Here is a 24,156-nt window from a genome sequence, read left to right on the forward strand (position 1 = left end):
CTTAACTGGTAACTCCTAAACTCTATCCCTAATCCTAATTCTAACCCTAAACCTAACTTCTGGAGAGTTCTCTTAACTGAAGAATAGGAGGCACATACCCTCCCCCTAACCCTACTCCTAGCTCTAAATTTAATCCTAACCCAACCCCTAACCACTAATCACTAACCCTAACCCTTATTCTAGCCCTAATCTGAACCCTAATCTTAGTTCTGAAGGGAAAAAAAATTTTGGTAGATAGATAGATGGAACTAGAGTTATTATTCTATGCAAAATAAGTGAGTCAGAGAAAGACAAATACCACATGATTTTGCTCATATGTGGAATTTAAGAAACAAAATAAGGGAGCAAATGGTAAAAAAAACAAACAAACAAACAAACAGGCAAACAAAAAAAAACCAGACTCTTGGGGTGCCTGGGTGGCTCAGTTGCTTAAGTGTCTGACTCTTGATTTCCACTCAGGTCATGATGTCACAGTTCTTGGCATCAAGCCCCGAGTCTGGCTCCGTGTTGACAGTGCAGAGTATGATTAGGATTCTCTCTCTCCCTCTCTCTCTGCCCCTTCCCCACTCCTGCTCTTTCTCAAAATAAATAAAGTGGGGGGAAAAAGCCAGACTGTTACCTATAGAGCACACTCTGATGGTTACCAGAGGGATGGTTGGTGGGGGGGTGTGTTAAATAGGTGATGGGGATGAAGGAGTGCACCTGTCATGATGAGCATCAGGTGTTGCATGGAAGTGTTGGGTCACTATACTGTATGCCAGATTCTAGTATTATCTAATGTTAACTAATTGAAATTAAAATTAAACAAAAAGGACACACATTTATTATCTTACAGTTCTATGGGTAGGAGTCCAACAAGAATTTTATGAGACTAAAATCAAGGTGTCAACCAGGCTGCCTCCCTTCTGGAGCCTCTAAGGGACAATCTGTCTCTTTGCCTTTTCCAGCTTTTACAGGCCCTTTGCATTCCTGGCTGGGGGCCCCTTCGTCCATTTTCAGCAGTAGCAACAGCAGGTAGAGACCTCCTTTTCTGCCTCCTCCAGTTTTAAGCACCCCCCCCCCCGGGGGCCGCCCAGATAATCCAGGACGATCTCCCTATCTCAAGGTCCTTCACATAAGCACCTCTGCCGAGTCCCTCTTGCTGTATGATGTAACATATTCACAGATCCTGGTATTAGACTGGGGACCTCCTAGACAAGGGGCATCATTCTGCCAACCACCACACTATCAACTCAGGTGACAACTAATGTTGGATGCCCCCTACCCCCAAATCTTTTCGTTTTTAATTTTTCTAAGTTTAAAATTTCTTATTTATTTTTGAGAGAAACAGAGACAGCACGAGTGGAGAAGGGGCAGAGAGAGACGGAGACAGAGAATCCCAAGCAGGCTCCACACTATCAGTATAGAGCCAGATGCGGGACTCGAACTCACAAAACCGTGAGATCATGACCTGAGCCGAAAACAAGAGCCCAACACTTAGCCCAACTGAGCCAGCCAGGCGCCCTTTTCTAATTTCAGCAGTTTGGTAAAAGCCAAACACACCTGAAGGCACAATCGAGACAAAGGCAAATCAGAAACCAGAGCTCGCGGGACAGGGCCATAAAATTGCCCAAGGACTAGTCTCTTCCGAGTAGGTGCTGCCTTGTTTTACCAGACCTGGCTTTTCCCGGACTTTGCTGGCGGATATCTCCTCCAAGGGGAAGCGCGCAGTGATGGAGGAAGGGAAGGCGGAGGCAGAGTGGGGCGCCTGAGACCTGCCTGGCTAACCCCTGCTGTGAACTCTGGGGGCGGGGGGAGGAGGGTCTAAGAGAGCAGAAGGAAGGTTTCCATGGGACAGGCCCTCGCCTCAACCCGGGGATCCTGGTGCGCCTCCTCCAAGGCGGCCACGAGGGGGCGCCGCGGCCGCGCCTGCGAACGCGCCTGTGCAGAAGCAGGCACGCGGCTGTTCTCAGCCGGCGGGATCCAGCGGGCAGGTGCGGGTTCGAGCGCGCAGAGCTTCCTGACTTTCGGTCCCCCAGCGCGGGTGTCCAGGCCGGGGGGTGGGGGGACTGGCTTGGGGGCTGAGCCCCTCAGGTGGAGCCATCGCACTGTGTCTCCTTGAAACCAGGCTCTGAGCAGAGAGAGACACAGAGATGTGTGGGCGCTTCTCCGGCTGGGGGACGTCCTCCTGCGTGTCACTCTCAGGCGGGCGCAGCCGGCCGGGGGTTGGCCGCCGCGTGGGCGCCCCGACGGGCGGAGCGAGAGGGAAGACGAGCGGTAAGCAAATCAGTGCGGAGGGGAGAAGACGGAGGAGACCCGCAAGGAGAGGAGGGGGGAGGCGGGAAGAGGAGGAGAAGCGTCGGACCTGAAATCCGAGGTGGGAGGGGAGCTGGGGGCAGGGAGACCGGGTGTGTGGGGCGGGTGGCGGGGCGGGGTGAGCGAGAGGAGGCCGTTTGCGGCATGAACCGGGGAGGCCTTATGAGATGAGGCAGCGGTGGGCGCGGTTCTCGGCGGTAGAATTCCACGGGCTGTGGAAATTCCAGAGCTGTTGCTTGGATTGCCTGAAGAAGACGTGTGTGTCGGGTTAGGATGGTTGAGACAGGAGTGGGTGCAGAGGGTTCTGGGGTGCGGGGAGGCAAGTGGCCGTGTGTGTACAGTGTGAGGCTGCATTGGGGCGGCGTGAAAGCAAGTCACGCTAATCTGGCGAGAGAGATCATCGTCGGAACGTACTTTTTTCCAGAGTGAGGCATGTGTGTTCCGCCGAGGACCTACTGATCCTGTGATTTTCCTCAAGTATGCGCAGTTGAGCTGCGCTTGTGCTCTCTCGAGGTAGCTGGTGTTTAAAACATCAAACGCGTTTTGGTGTTTTGCTGTATCTTTGTTTTGCTTGTCCTTTTAGTTTAAGAGTTTTGCCCCAGCATCTCAGAGATACTTGTGAATAATCACCAAAATGGCCCTTATTTTGTATATTTCGTTTACTTGTTCCTTTTTTATTTGTAGTTTGTGGTTCATTCTTAGTTTTTCTTGTGGTTTATGTGCAAGATAACTTAGAGTAACGTTCCTGATGCAGTTTGGAGTGTATTTAAATGATTCGAGTTAGTTTTTCCCTGGTCTTGGTAAAGGAGATTTTGCGTTTTTGCTTATTTATTTCTGGGGAGGGGGGGCTAGCTGGTTGGGTGGCCCATGCGCAGGTGCGAGTCAGTTGTAGGTTTGAAAGAAAGGAGCCAAACGTTTGGCGGGTGGGCAGGCTGAAGCACGTCTCAGGATCCCCTCCTACAGCTCCATCCCGGGGTGGAAATGTCATAGCGAAAATGTGGCTTCCACGGGGAGATCTTCCTTGATCACTGGCCCCCATCCGTTCTTTCTTTCGGACATCCATGGTGGGCCACCGTAGGGCCAGAGCCCTGGCCAGGGTTAGGGTTAGGTCCCAGGGGGCTCCAGGCGCCGAATCCCCACAGTGCAGTGGTCTCCCCGGAGTGCTGAGTGCAGGACGCATGGGAGGTTGCTGGTCAGGCTTTGTCTCCACGCTCAAGGGCCCATCTAGAGTGTGGGTAACGCATAGTCCGGGCCTCATTTTCCTCCTGGCGCAGTCGACGACGCTGCTTTGGAAATGGCCTGGAGATCTTCCCAATTCCACGCGGAATCATCCCGCGCTAGTTTTGGGAGGGAAAAGATAGGAGACGGACGTTGCGGGGGGGGGGGGGGGGGGGGGGGGGGGGGAGGAGGAGAGGCCTGTTGAGTCCTGATCGGGGCCTGGCCTTATGTAAATCAGGCGGTTCTGGGCGGGGCAGTGGAAGTCCCAGAGCTGTTGCATGGATTGTTTTAGGAAGACGTGTGGGGGGGGTTAGGATGGTTGAGACAGGAGTGGGTTTTGGGGTGCGAGGATGCAAGTGACCGTGTGTGCAGTGTCAGGCATGTGAAGCTATGGTGGTGGGAGGAAATTAAGGTTATGCTAGCCAGTCAGGAAAAATATTAAGACCGAAAGTAGTAGTTAGTTTTTCCAAGGCTGGGCTTCTCCGTTGCGTTTTGTTGTGCTAGTTATTTCCTCACTTGGTTGTGTGTTTTGTGACAGAAGTGTGCTGGGTTTGTGCTGTTCTTTGGTTGTCAAAGAGTTGGAGATCAAATTTTGTGCTGTAAAGTTGTTGAATGTGTTTTGTGCTTTATTATTTTTTGACAGCAAGGAAAACAGATCCACCTTTAAGAGGAAAGAAAGTGTAACTTTGGTGAAGTTGTTGTGTGTCTTCCTCTTCGCAGGGAAGAGAAGTTAGTTGGGGTTGGGTGTTACCTGTACAACAATCCCCCCAAAAATCTCAAGACAAAACCCAGACTTCCTATCAGGCTACTGCATTCGTGTTGGGCCTTCCTTAAAAGACTTTCAGGAGAATAGATTCAATGAGATTGACACACCTCTAAAGAGGCATGGCCACGCGCACACAGGATGGGTTTTCACCGTCAGCTCTGGGACAGAAGGTGGTGGGCCCTGTGCTTGCTCTAGGGCTTAAGCAAAACCTGTCCTTACAATGCTGCCTTGATTTGTAAATATATGTTTTAAGGGTTTTCTGGCTTTGTTTTCACTGGGGCTCTGGCTTTCACTCTGTAAAAGTCTCTATTGAGAATTTACATTGATGTTTTCCAACCTTGGTTTTCACTTAGGGGAGCCACACCATTATGGACTCACAGGAACTGGATTTACTCTCTTGTCTGAAACAATAAAACAAAACCACACAAGATATGCAAAATGCAGATTTCCAAGATGCTGGGCATCAGGCAAAAGAGGACAGCAATTCCACACTTGGAAACACACAGGTGAGCCAAGCCCTACACAACATGTGTGCTGCCTCGAGACAGTTTCCAAGCAAGGTGCAGGGAGGGGAAACTGAAGAGGCCAGTGGACTATGTGGAGTTGAGGACACTGAGCCGAGAGTCCACAGGACAATGTAAGGGGAGGGCAGAGCTGTGGAAGGTCAATTAGCAAGAGCTGTTGGGGAGCCCTAAGTATGCAGCACAGTCCTGCTCTGTGCCTCCATGGGAGGCAACTCCAGCAAGTCAGGGGGCAATCTTGTGAAAGCGTTAGAGGGAACAGAGCCTGTACCTCAGCACTGGAAATACAGCCTGTTGCCAACAGATACACTGAAAAAAGTAACCCTCCTAACTCACCGGGCAGAGCTCAGGGAGGTCTTGCCACAAGGCCGGGAACTCCTAATTAGCCCTCTGCTGAGCACTGCTCAGGACCACTGAACAAATCATTAAAGCAATACCAGAAATGATCAAACTTTCCAAGTAAATAAATGCATCCCTGAGCAAAGCTCAAAATTAAAGAAAACACAAAAAAATATCCAGCAACCAAACAAGGTAATATTCACACTGGCCATTCCATCCAAGATTTTGAGGTATGCAAAGCAGCAGGAGAAATGACCCTTAATGAGGAGACAGTTCAGTCATCTGAAAATGACCCAAAGCTGACACAGATGGGAGAATCACCAGAGGAAGACACTAAGGTGTTTCTTATAACTGCATTCCATCAGTTCAGAATGTTCAACAGGTAAATGGAAAATGTGAAAAAGACCCAATCTCCTGTTAAGTGATGAAAGCCACAATGCCTGAAGAGAAATGTACTGCAAGGGGTTGACAGCAACAGAAAATGCAGAAGAAGAACATTTCATAGGACTTGTTTTGAATCTGCAGACCCCTTTGGTTAGTATTGCCCCCCTCACTCTATAAAATCTAATCCATGAACACAGGATGTCTTACTGTTTCTTTAGTTTTCTCTAATCTCTTACAGCAGTGTTCTATAGTTTTCACTGTAAAGGTTTTTGCCTCCTTGAATCAGTTCATTTGTAGATATTTTATTGTTTTGGGTGCTATTATAAGTGCAGTTGTTTTCTTAATTTCCTTTTCAGATTGGTCTTTGTTAGTGTAGAGAAACACAACCGAATTTTGTCTATCTTGTCCTCTGCAACTTTACAGAATTAGTTTATTGACTCTAGTATTTTTGTTTGTGAAGTACTTGGGATTTTTCTTTAGATAGGAGGATGCCTTCCACAAATAGAGATAATTTTATTTATTCCTTTCCACACTACTTTTGCTCAACTTCAATTCTAAAATATATTTGGGCTGGATGTGGAAGCCTACACCTGCCACAGGCCACCCGTGGATATTTGGGTCAGAGATGAACAGTGACAGGAGGTTGCCTATTTTGGGCCACCTCAGCCCGGGGTCTTGGATAATCACACACAGCCTGGCCAGGGAATTAGAGACCAGCAGGAGTCCTTGTTCTTTGCAACCACCTCAAAAGGCAAGGACCAAAAGACCCCTTGAGGCCCCTACAGGGAGGGTTTCTGCCCTCCCCCCGACCTGGGAATGGCCCAGAAGTGAGAAGTCAGAAAAGGGAAGGGGACTGGGGTGGCTGCTGACTCCAGGCCATGGGTGCCCCTGAAAGCTGTGCCTCATTCCACCTGTAGAGAGCTCATTCAAGCAGGGGCCTGGGTCAAGCAATAAAGCAAGCAGTTAAAAATAATGCAGCTGGGAGGTACTGCCAGGACTAGCATCAGCTGACACCTCAGAACTGACAATACTTAGAAACAGGAGGGGGCCAAGACTGATTAAATCCCTTTAAAAAGGGGAGGATTTTTGCAGCAAACTGTCAAACTCTTCAGACATGACCTCTCTATGTTGGACCACTTCTAAAAGGCAGCTGCCACCGAAGGCTTTGCCCAATTGATCCTCAAACAGAACTGAGATCCTTCACTGCTTGAACAAAATAAGCAATAAGTGCCACGAGCTTTCCTGGACTGGACCAAGGCCAGAAGGACTGCGTGCCCACAGACTGACTTCTACAACTTCTATTACCCTGTTTGTTGTGTGGTTTGTCTTATGTTCTGCTCTGTGTGCTGGGTAAGAAGCCAAGTTTAATCACGTGGTGAAACTGAATTTGGAACCCTGAAAGTGCTTTATAGTTGTGATTAACTTTGCTTTATGATCGAATAAAGCTGACACTGTGGAAAGACACAGTTCTCTGTGTGTGCCTTATTAGTGTGCTCATGACACTACCTCACCCTCCTGCTCCTCAGGCAGAAAGGGGAAGCCACCAAGCCCAAAAGGCAGCACCACACACACCTGCACAGGGAGCTCTTTCTCTGTTATAATTTGAATTCAAATCCAAGCTACCAAAGTTCCAAACCCCACACCAGCTCTTCCATGACCACTGCGTCCCCCCATGATCTTCAGTGCTATAATTGAGTCTCAGCACTTGAGATTAGTAGCAGCTAGAATTGAACCAATCTCTCCCTCTCTGCCTTCCTTCCTCCCTCTTTCTCTCCTCCTTCCCTCCCTCCTTCACTCTGCCTTTTCTCTGTCCCTTTCTTTCCCTCCCTTGCTCTCTCCCTCTCCCTCCTACTCATGGTTGCCTACCCTCACCTTCTTTCTCCTTTTCAACTTTCCCATTTACTCCTCTCCTTGCCACCAGCACACTCAGACTGAGGCTGCTGCACTCCCATGGGTGGAGTAGGAAACCCACTGTCTTTCCAGGTGAGGCCCTCTAGATATCTATAGAATTTTTACCTGGTTCTAAACAGCTGCTAGAACAGTTGTTAAGAACAGCCAATTTGAAAGACTTTTCACCCGACCCCATTCCAGGGTTCCTTTAGGACTTAAGAGTCTGCAGTAGAGCTCTTAGTACTCCACCTGAGGCCCCATGGCAGACTGTATCCTTCATGGAGCATTTATGGGTGCCTACCTGGTGACAGGCCCTGCTCTGGCCACATGGTGAGCAAACCCTAGGTCCTCGCACCATGAAGCCTCCACTGGAGGCCTGAGGGTGCTGCAGTGGGGGCACAGCTGGTTAGTTCCTTCCCACTAGGGGGCCCATGCACCCCAACTGGGGGAGACTTGCCGTGAACACAAAATGGATGAAAGCCAACCAAGAATGGGAAATGTGTGATTTCAGCCTCAGCCTGCGGGCTTCATCCGGAGCTCATCTGCTTGCAAGACATCTCAGAGGGCTTGCAAGGTAGGGAGTGCCTTGGGCCCTGGATTTCAGTTCACAGTCCCCAAGTCACTCCCTGAAAATCACCCTGAGGCAGCAGCTGCAAATTGACAACAGTCAGCTATTTGGATTTGTTGCCTGATCAGGTCAAGTACTCTTCTGAATTAGAAAACCCAAGGGACTCTTATTGGAAAAATCACTGCCTAGCTGACCTGTACTGCTCTGGAAATACAGTCCAGTATCTTCCAGCTTTGCCTTCAGGAAAAATATGCTCGTTTATGCAGATTATCCCTTGAGATTAGGCGTATCCCTTATCACCCTAGGCAGTGATCCTATGACTCAGCATCCCTCACTAGATTATTAACTCCTCCAGAGAAGGGGTTCTCATGTTTACCCAGTCCTGGTTGATAAGCTTTGCATTTGAGACATCTGGTAAACATTTGCAGAATTATATGTGCCTGCCTTGGTTTTGATGAAACCCACGCTTAGGAGATTACTTCCTGTAATTGAGAGGTTGTGCCTCCCAGGAGAGTGAAGAGAAGGAAAGAAAAGAAGTGGGAGGTGCAGTGGACAGGGATGTGGGGAGACCCCTGTGGATTATTACTGGGCAGCATGCTGCCCCCTTGTGGCCTACCAGCTACAGGACAGCCCATGACGTTCCTTGGATCCCAATTCTTATACTTTTGGCTCTCAAAACCCTTTTACACTAAAAAAAATTGACACCACAGAGCTTTTGTTTATGCGGGTTATGTGTATTAATATGTATAATATTAGAAATTTTAAAGTTAAAATACTGATTCACTTAAAGTAGTAGTAAACCCATATTAACACATTTTTTAAATGAAAAATACTATTTAAAAAAAATTTTTTTTAACGTTTATTTATTTTTGAGACAGAGAGAGACAGAGCTTGAACAGGGTAGAGTCAGAGAGAGAGAGGCAGACACAGAATCTGAAGCAGGCTCCAGGATCCAAGCTGTCAGCACAGAGCCGGACGCAGGGCTCAAACTCACAGACTGTGAGGTCATGACCTGAGCCGAAGTCGTACGCCTAACCGACTAAACCACCCAGGCGACTCTGAAAAATACTATTTTTTAAAGCAAATGGGTGATATCATTGTTTACATTTTTGTATACCTCTTTAATGCATAGGTGAAAGAAGACCCCTGGATTCTCATATCCATTTCTGCATTTGATGTGTTTTCTACGTTGTTTTGGTTGAAGATATGAAGAAAATCCAGCCTCACACAGATGAGTAGTTAGGAAGGGAGGAATATATTAATAGTCTTTAAAAATCAGTGCGGATATTCTTCTTTGATAAGACACCAAAACTTAACAAGTAGAGGTTTCTTAATGTTAGTTGCAATGTAGAATCTGAAACCTTATCGATGAGTCCTTTGTATTCTGTTACATTAAAATCCATTGTCTATTGTGAAATTTGAATGGGTCTTTTGAATAAAAGGCATCATTTTGTAAGTTCAAATATTGGTCATTGAAAAATATTGATTCACTGAGTTATCCACACCTTCCAAATGCTGACACATTTCAGGATTTAATATGTACATATATAAATCAGATAAATTAATGTAATCACTGGTCTTATCAGAAAAGTCTTAAAGTATTGGGAGATTTTCAAGCTCATGGTAGCCAACACAAATTTTCCAAAATTCTAACTTTGTTTGAAAGCTCCAATTTCATTATTGCTAACAAATCTCATTGGTTGTTTTCCTTGAAGTAAAAGGTACACTCTTCATTTGAGATACTCCTCCGTGGTTTGGCTGCTAATTGTTCTTTTAATATACTTGAAATGGTGCTACATGAAAAAAAGTGGTGTGGCTCATTCAGCCCACCATGCAGTCACACAAGCACTTTTCCCTGAGACAACCATGTTGAGAGAACATTCAGGAAAAGGAGCTGCTCTGGCCAAGAGAGGTGAGTGTGGCTGTGGAGGATGACTGGACCTGGGTCATTCAGAACCTTAGCATTTAGTCCTAAGTGCACAGAACCAGAGAGGGACAGCCCACATTCTTCCTCCCTCCTGATGCCATCATATAGAATGGGCCCCTTAGCCTTAAGAATTTGCTGCCTGAGTGCTATTTGCTACCTCTGGGCAGCCACTGCCTAGTATTCCCATCCCTCCTTCACCACCCAGGATTCCAATCCCATCCCTGAAGTTCGCAGGGCCCACCTGTAGAAGGGGACCAGTCTCCTCAACTGTGAAACTAGATGAGCCAGAGGTGAGCTTCTCATTGCAAGAACTTTATTACTAGTCAAGGCGGGGATTGGAGAGGCAAGGAGAAACAGAAGTCAGCAAAGTTTGGGAAACTGATGGGGCCCCTATAGCTAAAGCAACCTCCTGCTCTCCTTCACACTGCTCCTGGGGCCTTTCTCCCCGGCCCTGGGTCTTGTTGGTTAAATGAGGAGAACAGAATTTGGAAGTGGCTCATTTGTGCCCCCCTCCTTGAGGGGGCTTTTCTGGATCCCACAGGCCTGAGGGCAAGACTGCAGCCCCACTAAGGGCCACCTGTCTGGATTTGGGGCATTCCCTCAGAAGCGTCCTTTATGCAGTCTCAGGAGGCTACCCCTTGGGAGGTGAGAACTGTGCAGGTCTTTGTGGAGATACTCACCTCATGGGAAGTGAGCTTGGAGTGGGTGAGGGGCCAGGCGTTCTTGGTGGGGGTGGTGGGTGCACAAGCCAAAATAAGTACTAGTGATGATAGCGCATTATGTGCTGCCTTCTGGAATGTACCTTCCTGTTCCTCTGCCTCCATCCTATCTGTGCATGTGGCCCTGGTGGAAGGAGGGTAGGGCAGGGTGGGGTATTGGTCAGTGGCCCCCATCCACAGCCTTGACACTCCTGGAACAGGTCTTGTCTTGTTGGGGATGAAAACAGTTTTCCTCTGCCTTTCAAAGTTCTTTAGATGGACTAAAAATTAAATTGACATGAGACAGATTAACAGGAGAAAATCAAGGAGATCTTAAGAAATTGTATACTTCCAGGGCGCCTGGGTGGCTCAATCGGTTGAGTGTCCGACTTCAGCTCAGGTCGTGATCTCGTAGTCTGTGAGTTCAACCCCTGCGTCAGGCTCTGTGCTGACAGCTCAGAGCCTGGAGCCTGCTTCAGATTCTGTGTCTCCCTCTCTCTCTGCCCCCTGCCCTGCTCACACTCTGTCTCTCAAAAAGTGAATAAACATTAAAAAAAGAAAGAAATTGTATACTTCATATATATATAGAGATAGATATATAGATGATATAGATATAGATATAGATATAGATATAGATATAGATATAGATATAGATATAGATATATGGCAGAGCCCCAGAGCCCCAGGAAAACTGAGTAACTCCCTGAAATAGCCAAAGCCATCACCTTAAATACCATCATTAGCTAAAGACAAAAGATGTTGGGGACAGGAAGTCAGTTGTGGGAGGTCCCCAGGAAAAGCACAGCAAACAAGGGCAAAGTTAAGCATATATAAATTATTGCTTTCTCCAGTGATAGCAGCTTCTGGAGATTGACAGTCATACCTGCATCCTGGTGCTGAAGGAGACACCCTTACAAGTGGAGATTTCCCCTATTCATGTGTCTCTTACAAAAGGGTGCCTTCTTGGTTTTCAGAACTTCTCGTGGTTCTTGTGTATTTCCTTAAAAAATAACCAGCTTGGAATAACCAATATGCCAAAGAGGCATATCTTGGGGTGGCGAAGTTTGACCCCTGGATTTGGGGCATTCCAAGAATTCCCAGATATTGGGTTGACTGGGCTTCCCAAAGCCTGGGGATGAGGAAGCAGCTCAGGGAGACTTGGGCAATCATGCCCTTTCCCAGGGAGGCGGTACCTGGGCTTATTCACAGGGTGAGGCCTTGCTTTCAGCCTGAGTCTGGTCTCTTCCAGTTACTCTGGGTGGACAGAACCTGTGGGGAGCCTCAGAACTCTGCCCCCTCTCTACCTTCTGTTAGGAATCCAGGTGTTCTTCTTCTCTCCAGAGAGCCAGAGCCCAGGTGCTCCCTTACCAGGGAGGGAGTGCCTTCTGGTGAAAGGCATCCTAAAGGCCTGGGAGGTGGCAGCTGGAGAAGGAGGGCAGGGCCAGAAGCCAAGTCTGAAGGAAGGAACTGCCAGCCAATGAAAGGGGAACTGCCTGCACCCTGACCTGTGGAACTGGGACAGCACGGGACCCACAGGTATTTCTGAGTGTGGGTGTGAGTGTGTTTCTTGTTGAGAAGCCTCTCCCTTGGAAGAGGACTGTACCACATGGAGTGTTAAGACCATATCTCCTCTGCCCCAGAACAGGGGACCCCCTGCTGACTCTTGTCAGTACCCTCTTGTGCCCTCCCTCACCCTCACACCATTCCCAACTGGGAAGGAATTCTCTGCACAAGACCCATCCATATGTGTTTGGATTTCTGAGTTCTCTTATTGCTGGAGCTTGCAACTCTTTTCTATAAGAATGGGGGTTAACAATCCTACATTGCACAGTTAGTATAAGGATTAAATAAGGTTGCTTGTGTGAGTGTCCATACTGGCTTTGTACATAGTAGCTACTCAATGAAATCTAGTTGCCCAGGAAAACAGGATGAGGGTGTTTACCCATCCAAGGAGCACCTGATATCGCTGGGGACCCTGAGAGTCCCACTCAGGCACTGGCCCACAGGAAGCCCATAGTTTGGCAGGGAAGCAGACAGAGGTTCCATGCATTGGGATGGGTGCCCTGTTTGAGGAGTAAAGCACAGTTGGGTTAACTGTCAGTGTCTCTCCCAGGGCCAAGGTCCACACTTTCTCATCCGTGTCCTGGGACCACATGAGGATGCTGCTGTGGCTTCCTGTCTTGCTGGGTCTTGGGAGCTGGAGTGAGTTTTCTTTTACTGGAACAGTGGGTAACTAAGAAGGATCATCTAATCTCACAGCAGAGAATGTGCTTTCTCCTTAGGGAGAAAGAATAACTTTGCATTTAGAACACAGAATTTGGACTCTGTAAACCTATTTCAAATCCTTGACCTGCCTCCAGCAATGATTTTAAGCAAACTATTCAGTCCTTTAAACCTTAATTTTCCCAGCTGAAACTGAGATAATGTTATGATTTCCAAAAGTTTTTGAGGATTAAATGAGATAATGCACATGAAGGACTTTGCACTTGCACAACGGGAGCAATGATTCTGTCTGTATGATTTCTATGTCAATCAGAGTCAATCAGGGGTTTATGCTTTTGTCAATAAGAGAAAGTCCTCGGAGATAGGGATGTCAGTTCCACACACAGGAGCTTGGGCACAGCACATGCCCCCAAATCAGCCCTGGAAGAACAGACTTGATTTGTGCAAGTAATTCTAATCCCTTCTCCATATCATCTTCCCATTGTTTCTATTCAGTAAAATCCATACAAAAGAGGACCTTGTCCTTTTGAGATGCTTGGACACATTTATTTCCAGGTTGCATTTTTCCCCCAATTGTGTGTATAGATGTAGCTCATGAGAAACGGATATATTTCCAACTTCCTGCTCTTGGCTATTTAACTATGTTCTGGGATATTCCCTGGAGTTGGTGTTGGAGAAAAGCATGCACATGTTGCTACTGGAGGTAGTCCTTCTGCCAGCATAATGGGGTCTCCTGGAAGGGCCTCAGTGATCTGGCCTGAGTCTGTCACTGAGATGGCTAGTACTAGGGTTCTCTGAGGACTGATGCAAAATGGAATGTTTCTCTGCAGGTGCTTTCTCCTGGAATGAAACACAAGCCAAACGCATATCAGAGGGCCTTCAGGATCTGTTTGGCAACATCTCTCAGCTTATTGATAAAGGAAGACTTGGTCTCAATGGTGAGGAGGCTTAAGGATAGCTGGGTATCTGCTGTGACCAGTGCTTCTGAGGTCTGCACTGCCCCTTGTGGCTGGCATGAGAATGCATGGGGCTGAGACAGTGGACGGAGCAAACCACCTGCTAGGATGCCACAGGCCTTGGGGGTCCGGGTGTTATTGGGAGAGGGCAGAAACCAGGACAGGGAGATTCATCCTCTTCACTAAGGGCCCCCTCGCCTGAGGGTGGAGACCACACCCTGCCCTCAGGGAGTCGTCGGACTGAAAGGGAGAGTCAGGCCATACCTTGAGAGAGTCCCTAGGCTGAGGAGGAGATGTAGTTCCTTCAGGAAGCACTCAGAACAGGACAAAGGACACAGAGCCACAGAGCAAACTGTCAGTGAACATAGTGTGCACTGGGGGCATTAGTGCTGCCCAGATGGGCCTCTCAGGCCTTCCCTGGGGAAGCAGTGGGAAGGAGCTGCTTCCTGAAAGCAGAGGTCCTAGAGCAGAGCAGGGCAGGAGCTGCAGGGTGGAGTCTGTCCCAGGTAGGGATGCCCTGTATGAGGGAGCAGAGCATCCAGGCTTCTCTGGACAGGTGCATACTCTGCAATGGGAACAGCGGAAGGGATGTGGAGGTAAGAAGCAGAGGGTGTGCCTGCCTGCTGAAGGCCTCCTCCCAGGACTCTTCTACCCTCAAGAAGCAGACTCAGCCCAGAATGGCACCCATGGCCCAGGGGGTTAGTGAGGCAGTGATGGAGCAGGATGCGCCGAGTGATAACCTCCTCACCCTTGTGGTTACCCCACTGATGTCTCCACAGTGGTCTCTCACAAGGAGTGGGGGGCAGAAGCTGTTGGCTGCAGCACTCCACTGACCAGGCCTGTGGATTTCTTTGTCACGCACCATGTCCCTGGACTGGAGTGTCACAACCGGACTGCGTGTAGTCAGAGGCTGTGGGAACTCTGGGACCATCATGTGCACAACAACAGCTGGTGTGATGTGGCCTACAAGTAAGGGACAAGGGATATGTGAGAGTACGTGATCAATGATACTGCTTATGACACTTCTCTTGGCCTTACTCATCTCTGCTCTCCACTTACCAGGTTGAGGTTATATTGGGTTGATAATGAGTAAAATATTAAACCCCTACAAAATTCCAAATCCTTTTGAATTTTCTGTGAGATCTAAAAGAAAGCAAGGAAGGTTAAGTAATAACTATACGTATATGCCCCCCCAAACCTAGTTCACATAACACATTGACAGTTACAAATGACTACTGTGTGCATGAATTCATTTGCTCCACCAAGGTTGGTCAGGCATGCATTACTATCCCCATGGTCCAGGTGAGGGGACTGAGGCAAGGACGCTGTCTGATTTGCTCAGAGCCACACAACTGCAAAATTGTGGAGCCCAGACTGGCTCAAAACTGGCTCTTTGCCTGCTGCATGTCCCACTTCACCACATTCAGGGGGCTCCCACTTTGTGAGACATCTCTTACCCTAGTGGCCACTCCAGTGGACCCTTTTAGTGTCCAGGACCACGTGCCCTTGGCTTATCTCTGACCTCACCCAGTTATGGACAGTCCCTATGCATGGTAATGGCTTCTCACTTCCAGTACCCTCTGCATCTCTCTGCTTTTCCACTTCAGACTTTCATCATCTCTGATGGTGAAAGGGAGTTAATACCCCCTGGCAGGCAGGGGTTGTAGATAACTCCCTCAGCCCCTGGCCCTTCTCAGGGACAATCTTAGGTCCATGTACTCAGTTCCTTGGAAGTTCACCCTGTCTGGTGGTGGGTGGTGAGTGGTGGGGAGTGGGTAATGATTCTAAGCCCCAGGTGGCCATTGTGAAGCCAGCCCAATTGCATTGCACATGCTTTGTTGGGTTTCTTGCTTCTGACTTGCTCTCCTTGTTCCCTCACTCTGGCTTCTGGGACCCCTTATCAAATAAACTGCCTGTGTCCATGTGCTTTTCTGAGGAGCTACTTCCTGAGAAATTTACGTAAGATAGATCTATGTAAGAGAAATCACATGAGCAGCTTACGTGGAGATGACACAGGTAGCATGCATTTTAGAGGAAGGAAAGCCATGTTTGAGGCTGAGAAGAATCTCACAGTGTAATTGAGTCTGTGTTAGTTACTGTGATGGCACCAGGACCTCTCCTCCTCCTGAGTGTGTAGGATGATTTACATAAAACCTAGGCATTTGAGCAAAGAAGGTAGGCAGTGTGGGGGTAGCTTCTGAATTCTAAGGGAATATAAATGACTTGGACTATCCATTGTCTGGGACAAGTCCATGCAAATTCCCTGTAGTGAGCACAGCTTGAGCACTTCTCCCTTTGGAGGTTGGTAAGTGGTTCCTCTTGTGGGATACACCACGGTGCCAGCCACTCAGCCTGTATCTCCCTGCTTCACAGCTTCCTGGTTGGAGACGATGGCAGAGTATATGAAGGTGTTGGCTGGAACATCCAAGGCATGCACACCCAGGGCTACAACCACATCTCCCTGGGCTTTGCTTTCTTTGGCACCAAGGAAGGTAATGGTCATTCCAGCTGCCCTTCTCCAAAGAGTTACCCACTTCTTTGTTTCCGCACTGACTCTTCGACCTCCTACTTCCCCAATGATCCACTCTCCTGGAGTTCCCCTCTCCTTTGGCTTCCATGAATGAATGGTATTAGTTCTCTTCCTCCTGCTCTGGTTTCCTTCTCAGTCTCTGAGTTGGCTCCTTTCCCTCTGACAGTCTCACAGTGGAGGTGCTGTCCAGAGTTCTCTCTGCAGCCTTGTCACCATTATGCACTCATCATGGAGGAATGTGGGCTTCTGCTCTCTTCTACCAGTGACTCACATCTTCCTCTCTGGCTCTCACCCTTCTTCAGTGCCAGGCCCTGTTTCCCATTTCTTGCCAGGAACCTCCTCCTCCCATCTCTCTTACCCCAAGATTTTCTGTATAATTTTTAAAACCACTCTGAGGCCTCCAATCCCTGAGTCCCTTCCACTTTCTTTTATTCTTACTGCTGCCCATTCCCCCAGCCCATGTCCTAGCATACATGCTCCAGGACCATTCCACTGAGTTTGTGCACTCTTACTATTAAAATTCTTGCTCAGCTAGTTTCTCACTGTCCCCTCCCAATACTCTGTGAGAAAATCCAGACAAGTTTCCTGGTTGCTGTTATACAGAGTACAACCTGAGCTCCAGAGAGGAAGTGACCCAAGAAGAAGAATCAGAAGGCAAGGCCACACTTTTCTTTTCTAATTTCAGGGTGGTTTCCAGCATGCCAGAGGACTGTGTGTTCAGCTTGGTTTGTTTTTGTGACCACTCATTGCTATCTCGGTGTCACTCTGTTTCCTCTGGGGTCTTGAGCACATTACTTTTTGGAGCCTCAAGTTCCTCTCTGTAAATATGGGGCTAATAATAGCATCCACCTCAGAGGTTTGTGGTGAGGATCAAAGAAGTTAATGCAGGTAAAGAGGCTGGCACATGCCTGGAAGGGTGCCTGCCAATGGGAAACCCTGGCCCGGCCAGCTGAGCACTCCAGAGCATAGTGCTGCCTTCCAGCTCTTCCACGGAGAAAGAGCAATAAATGAAGTCTTATCAGGTCACTGGGAAAGGTCTTCATCCTAGACCAGGTAGATCCTTGACTTTTAGGCTTTCCAACCTGGGGGATGAGCCAGTTCCCCTCCAACAGCTATGTAGGGGCTGGCAGGGCCTCTCATCCTTCTTCCACAATACCCTGAGACTCAGGCCAGACCCAGGTTACCACAGATGGCTCTCTTTCAGGCCACGGTCCTAGCCCTGCTGCCCTGTCAGCCATGCAGGGTCTGATCTCCTATGCAATCCTGAAGGGCCACCTGTCCTCCGTGTATGTTCAGCCACTTCTTGTGAAAGGTGAAAACTGCCTGGCCCCTCTGCAGAAGGCAAGTCCTAAGAAAGGTAAGACTTTCAACCCTACTGGGCCTCCCTTTAAACCTACCCACCCACCCCATGCCCTTATAACTTCCAAATGCCATTGAGAGTGACTTTTTTAGCCAAGCTCTCATTGGATCCCTTCTGATAGGCAACTGGTCATCCAACTCTGAAACTTTGGGGCTGGTAAAATTTGAGACGGGCTCTCCAGGTCACCCCTTTATACCTCAGACTCTGAGAATGATAGAGCTATGGCATTAGCCTGGTATAATATATGCGTACTAATTTCTTGAGTCAGTCAACAATTAGTCACTGAAGAGATATCATGGAATAAAACACATAAGCAGTAACCGTATAAAGTTTCAACCTAGAGAGTAGAAAAAGACAATAAGCAAATAAGCAAGTAAAATATTTGATATGTTATAAGGTGAAAAGTACTGTGGAGGAAGAAAACATGGAGAGGGATAGGCATCTAACACAGACAAGCACAAAAGCACAAATGTGCATCTTTATGAATATAAGAACCTGAACAACATTGATTGATTGAAGTGCTTAAGTCACCACCTATACTGACTTCACAGGAAGGGGTTAGTGTAATTCAGGTAATAAACACTAGATAAAAGGTAGATTTGGGGTTTAACAAATTACAACATCAAAACCAGTATAGTTAAGGGGCAACTGGCTGGTAGAGCACGTGACTCTGGATCTTGGGGTCATGAGTTCCAGCACCATGTTGGTAGTAGAGTTTACTTCAAAAAAAAAAATAAATAAGGGCACCTATGTGGCTCATTTGGTTAAGCATCTGACTCTTGATTTAGGCTGAGGTCATGATCTCATGGTCATGAGATTGAGTCCCCATCAGGCTCTGCGCTGGGCGTGGACCCTGCTTAAGATTCTCTTTCCCTCCCTCCGTCTCCCTCCCTCTGTCCCTTCCCTGCTCATGCTGTGCAAGGGTGTGCTCTAGCCCTCTCTCTCTCACTCTCTCTTTCAAAGAAACCCAAAACTGACAGTGTAGTTAATAACCACTTTTGGCCTTTTCCTGGACTTAATAAAGTTTTAAAGATAATTAGCTCTATTATGTGAAAGCTCTGAGTAAATCTGATCTCTGTCTTTGGATTAGCCATCTGCTAATATTAATAATTGCTTACACTGACAGAGTTTTAGGGATTACAAGTGAGTCTCAAAGACATGCTTTCAGATGAAAATTCAACTGATTTGTCCAAAAGACCCTGTTATGCATGTACATCCACATATACACAAGACAATCATATAGATAAATAAGTACCCTTTGTTCTTGGGAATGAGTATCCATGTACCCTTAGGATCAACATTCACACACTCCTCTGGGTTCTATTTTAAGGTTAGATCCCATGTCTATGATTCCTGCCTTTTGAATCCAATCCTACCATGCAGATATACCCCACTACCAGGTGGGCTTTCCTGAATTCCACAGTCAGAGTTAGGTCAGGATGCCCAGATGGCATGGGGATGTTCAGTATTGAGGTGGTTGGCATGAGTGGGCATGAGTCCACACGTTGATGTTTTCTGGCTCCCCTCCCCAGCTTGCTCCAACATTGTCCCTCGATCTGCATGGGAGGCCAGGAAGACGCACTGTCCCAAGATGAACCTCCCAGCTAAGTATGTTGTCATTTTCCACACCGCTGGGAGAACCTGCATCATGTCTGATGAGTGCCACCTGCTGGTCCAAGATATCCAGTCCTTCTTCATAGACAGATTGAATTCATGTGACGTTGGGTATAAGTAAGTGGACCTGAGGATATATGGGCTTCTTTTACCTCGGAGCAGACTCTGAACCTTCGAATGGGAGAGAAAGGAAAGTAATGTTTACTGAGTGCCTGCCATATGAAAGGTGCTCCATCTATGACCATGTTGATTTTTCACACAACCCTAGGTGAGCCTTACTTAGGATATAGCTAATGGGGTGGTCATTCTCCTTGAAAATGTTCTCAAAATGTATCTATTTTTTTTTAAGTTTATTTATATGTTTTTAGAGAGAGTGAGCGAGCATGAGTGCAAGTGCAGGAAGGGCAGAGAGAGAGGGAGAGAGAATCCCATGCAGGCTTTCCACTGTCAGCAGTGCCCGTCAAGAGGCTGGATCCCATGAACCATGAGATCATGACCTGAGCTGAAATAAAGTCAGATGCCTTACCAACTGAGTCACCCAGGTGCCCCTCAAAATGTGTCATTTTTAAAGATTGTATATAGATATGATGGAGGTCAAGACTGCTGGCAAGATATTAGAAGTCATACACATGCAAGATTGTGAAGCCTATAGAGGATATCTTCCTGTCTGAAGGCAGGGGGAGGCACCAGATAATATCCTCTGATTGCTCTAATGCCAAGATCTGTAATCCTTTAATAAAAAGCACACTGACCTAATGGGAGAATAGAAACTTCTTGCAGCATGCTTTCCAAGTTCACAGGTAAGTTAGACACCATCTCATATCCATCAGAAACAATCACACTGAATGTTAAGTCTCAGGAAGGACTAGCATAGATAGCACTAGCCTAGATAGCATATTTGTACACATTAATCAAGGAGGCCATTCCTCTAGAGACTTTATGGATTAGCTAGTGGAGCTGGATTTTAGTCCTTCCTTGCCTCCTGGCCAGGCACTCTGTGCAGGGTGCAAGAAGCATAGCTGTGTGCAATGGCCCTTCCTTAGCTGGATTTACCATTACTTAGTATGTGATTTTGGGGTGATGGCCTCTCCTCTCTCCATCCTGTTATAGTTACAACCCTTTCAAAATAGGAGAAAGCTTCCTCCAACACCTTTCATCTGTTAAGACTTGTCAAGTGCTTTTCTAGATCATGCAGTGCAGGATTATTCACAGGATTGTTCTCTTTGATCATAATAGATACCTGAATATTGACTCTATGTTTTGAACCTAACCTGGAAAGTGATGGGTGCTGAGAGAGGACCTTTCCCTTTTCCCATTCAGGTTTCAGCAGCCAGTTTCCTGTCCCTTGACTTTGACCTTTATTGTATACCTTGTGCCATAACTTTCATGGCACTGCCATTTTCTCACCCTGAGGTGATCTGTAGTCAGGAGTAAATACCCACTTGCTGTAAATTAATTCACTGAGAACACTGAGTGCCTACTCTTTGTGGCATGAGGCTACACTCTGGGGACACTAGCAGATGTAGCACAGATATGGTTCTTGCCTTGATGGAGCTAAAACTGCTGAAGGAGAAAGATAATTAAATGAATAAAGCCTAATAGAGTACATTAAGTGTTATGATAGAGGGTGCAGAGTGTAAACAGGAGACATTTTTACCTCTTGGTAGCTTGTGGGGGAATTGGGTGTGAAGAAAGCACTACTCAAGAGATGACATATCAACTGGGATCTAAGAAATGAGTGAGCTCATCGGAGGAGGGGGAAGAGTGTTTTGGGCAGAGAGAAAGGACCTCTGTGGAAAGTCCTGGATGCCAGCCTGATAATGGTGTCTTTGAGAAGCTGAGGGAAGTTTATCATAATAAAAATAGATGCTGGGATGCCTCGGTGGTTCAATCAGTTGAGTGTCCAACTTTGGCTCAGGTCCCGATCTTGCAGTTTGTGAGTTAGAGCCCTGCATCAGGCTTGCTGCTGTCAGTGCACAGCCTACTTCCATCCTCTTTCCCCCTTTCTCTGCCCCTCCCCAGCTTGCGTTCTCGCTCTCTCAAAAATAAGTAAACATTTAAAATTTTTAAAATAATAATAATGACAAAAACAGATGCCAAAGAGAGGGATGGTGGAAGGTAAGGAGGCAAACAAGGGGGCATATTATGAGGGATCTTCTCACTTAAGCTGGGGAGTGTGTGCCCACTGTGTGCCAAGGGCATAAAAGCAGGTTTGAGATAAGATTTGTATCAGGAAGATCATTCACAGCTTCAGGAATGGAACAGAAAAGGACAAATCTGCAGGTGGTGAGATCAATTCAAGCAAGACCAGGGTGGTGATGAGGCTGTCATGGGGAGAAGCAGACAGATCTAAGAGGTCAGTGGAGATTAGTGTAATGTTAGTGATGAGGATGCCAGGGTTGATCAGGGACAGTGGTTGCAAGATGCCATGGACAATCCATGGTTACTGAGGGATGAAGCGGTGGGCTTATACTCATATTCCTGGCTGGGACCAATGGAAGGACAGGAGGTGGTGCCTTTCACTAAGATGGGGAGCCTGGAAAGGGGAACTGGTGGGGAAGAAGGTGGCACAGCTGTGGACACATGAATTTTGCTCAATGGCAGTTGAAGTTATCTTCAAGAAGGTAGATGGGTTTGTCCTGGGCAGCATCTTGAGGTACCCCACATTTAAGGAAAGGACACAGGGAGACAAGGTGCAGAGGAATGAGGGACAGCCACAGAAGACAACTGGGAGAGTAGGGTGCGATGGAAGTAAAGGGGAGAGAATGTTTGAGGATACAGAGGGATCAGCAAGGTAGGGCTGGAGAAGTGTATTTTGTCTTTAGTGGTAAGGTGGCCACAGATCACCAGGGAAACACTGGCAAGGTATGAGGAAAGCCAGGTTGCAGGGATGGCAGCTGTCACTCTTTTCTCCCTAGTCTGTGAGCTCCTTGGGGAAGCAGCAGTGTGCTAGACCTGGATGGGCTCATGAGAGGGGATTCCTGGGAGATCCAGGAATTTTGTGAACCTTTGTTAAATCACTGGTGGATTAAAATCAGCCATGGTGGGAGTTTTACACCACAGAAATCAATAAAGGGCATAAACCAGGGCTTCCTGCCCTTCCCCCTTTCTGATGAGAGCTGGTTTACCAGCACACCTCTGGCAAAGACTGTCTTTTTTGTAACTCAGTGCTTAGAATTTAATGACTAATCAGTGTCTGCTAAGTAAAGGCATGAGTGATTGAATGAATGAGTGAATGGATGAATAAATGAAACAATCGCAGAGTGCCTGTCATGCTGATTTCCTTCTCCTGTCATGGTCCTTTAGCTTCCTTGTGGGGCAGGATGGTGTCATTTATGAAGGAGTGGGCTGGAATGTCCAAGGCTCCCGTGCTCCTGGCTACAATGACATTGCCCTGGGCATTGCCTTCATGGGGACCTTCTTGGGTAAGTGGATGCTTTGGGCAGTGACAATGACCTTTCATGGTATGGTGTCTGAAAGAGTGTGTCTCACGTGGACAACAACAGCATCAAACTCAGGCATCACTGAGAGCCTGCATATCCTGGACTTACCAAGCTTCTGATTTGATGTTTGACAAAGCTAAGCGTGACCAGGAATGACCCCCATCCCCCAGGCATAATGCCCACACACATCCAACCAAATGCCTCTCTCTTCTGACAAGACAAGGGGAAAATATCTTTGTGCATATGTTTTGCCAAGTTTTTTATGATGGCACCAATGTAGGGACCCTTGCCTTATTTGACACAGCCCTGAATGAGCCCCTGTCTCTGCATCCAAAGTGTACACTGAGAATTGTCATTGCTCCCAGCTCTTGACCAGAGTTTGTTTAGACTCAAAGGCCTTTTGCTGAACCTCTGGGAAGAGGAGACTTTGCCACTTGGGGCTGGTTCAGGCTGATACTAAAATGGACATTGAGTGGGGCGAGGGGTGACCCAGGAAGGTACCTGCAGATGGGGCTGAGCATGTGAAGGTGCAGGAAGCATATCTGTGGCCAAAGCAAGGTTTCTCAGCTTCAGCACTATTGACATCTTGGATCAGGTAATTCTTTGTATAGGGGCTGCCCTGTACATTGTAGGACATTTAGCAGCATCCCTGGCTTCTGCCACCAGATGCTTGTAATACCCCTTGCCTAGCTGTGACAACCAAAAAATGTCTCTACACAGTGCCAAATATCCTATGGGAGGCTAAATTCCCCCAGTAGGGAACTATCAGGCAGACATATTTACAGCAGACAAAGGCTCTTTACATCCCCAAATAATTGTATGTTTTATCCCAGACTCTGCTATTTTCATTTGGGAAGAACTTTGGTGCTGAGAAATCTGAGTCTTGACTTGGTTTTCTGTCTATAGGGTGGCAATAGTGGAATATATTAGCTTGGTGGTAGGGGTGGGTTAGGGGTGATTCTGGAATGGGTCCTTCCTTAGGCAGGGTGCCCTGGAATCCTAGAACAGATGGATAACTCTGTTTTGCAGGTACCCCACCCAATGCTGCAGCCCTGGAGGCAGCCCAGAACCTGATCCAGTGTGCAGTGGACAAGGGGTATTTAACTCCCAACTACCTGCTGGTGGGGCACAGTGATATTGTCAATACACTGTCTCCTGGGGAAGCTTTGTACAACATCATTAAGACTTGGCCTCATTTCAAACACTGAAGGAACCCCTGCTCCTTCTGAGACTGCTTGTCCCACCTGGCTGCTGGGCCTCCCCTGTTCTCACCCTCCATCCTGACTCAACACCTTGTGTCCCCTCCATGTCAGCCCCATCCTGCCCCTCCTTTCTCAGGTTAGGATGATTCTCTCCTGCTAGCACCACCCCCCAGTGGCCCCAAACCCTGGAGCTGGGCATTACCAGCCCTTTGAGTGAGCCCC

At 47.6% G+C, this 24,156-nt stretch overlaps 1 protein-coding gene across 1 annotated transcript; it reads left to right on the forward strand.

The window, feature by feature from the left end:
- The first annotated feature begins 1,828 nt into the window (after nt 1-1,828).
- On the forward strand, nt 1,829-23,940 carry LOC122228025 (peptidoglycan recognition protein 4-like). Its single transcript, XM_042952862.1, has 9 exons — nt 1,829-1,973; nt 2,185-2,256; nt 13,660-13,748; nt 14,540-14,754; nt 16,159-16,277; nt 17,520-17,672; nt 19,208-19,406; nt 22,596-22,714; nt 23,762-23,940. The coding sequence occupies exons 1-9, from the start codon at nt 1,829-1,831 to the stop codon at nt 23,938-23,940; spliced, it is 1,290 nt and encodes a 429-aa protein (XP_042808796.1).
- Nucleotides 23,941-24,156: the final 216 nt, after the last annotated feature.

This window comes from Panthera leo, chromosome A1 (genome assembly GCF_018350215.1).
Source record: "Panthera leo isolate Ple1 chromosome A1, P.leo_Ple1_pat1.1, whole genome shotgun sequence".
Classification (NCBI taxonomy): Eukaryota; Metazoa; Chordata; class Mammalia; order Carnivora; family Felidae; genus Panthera; species Panthera leo.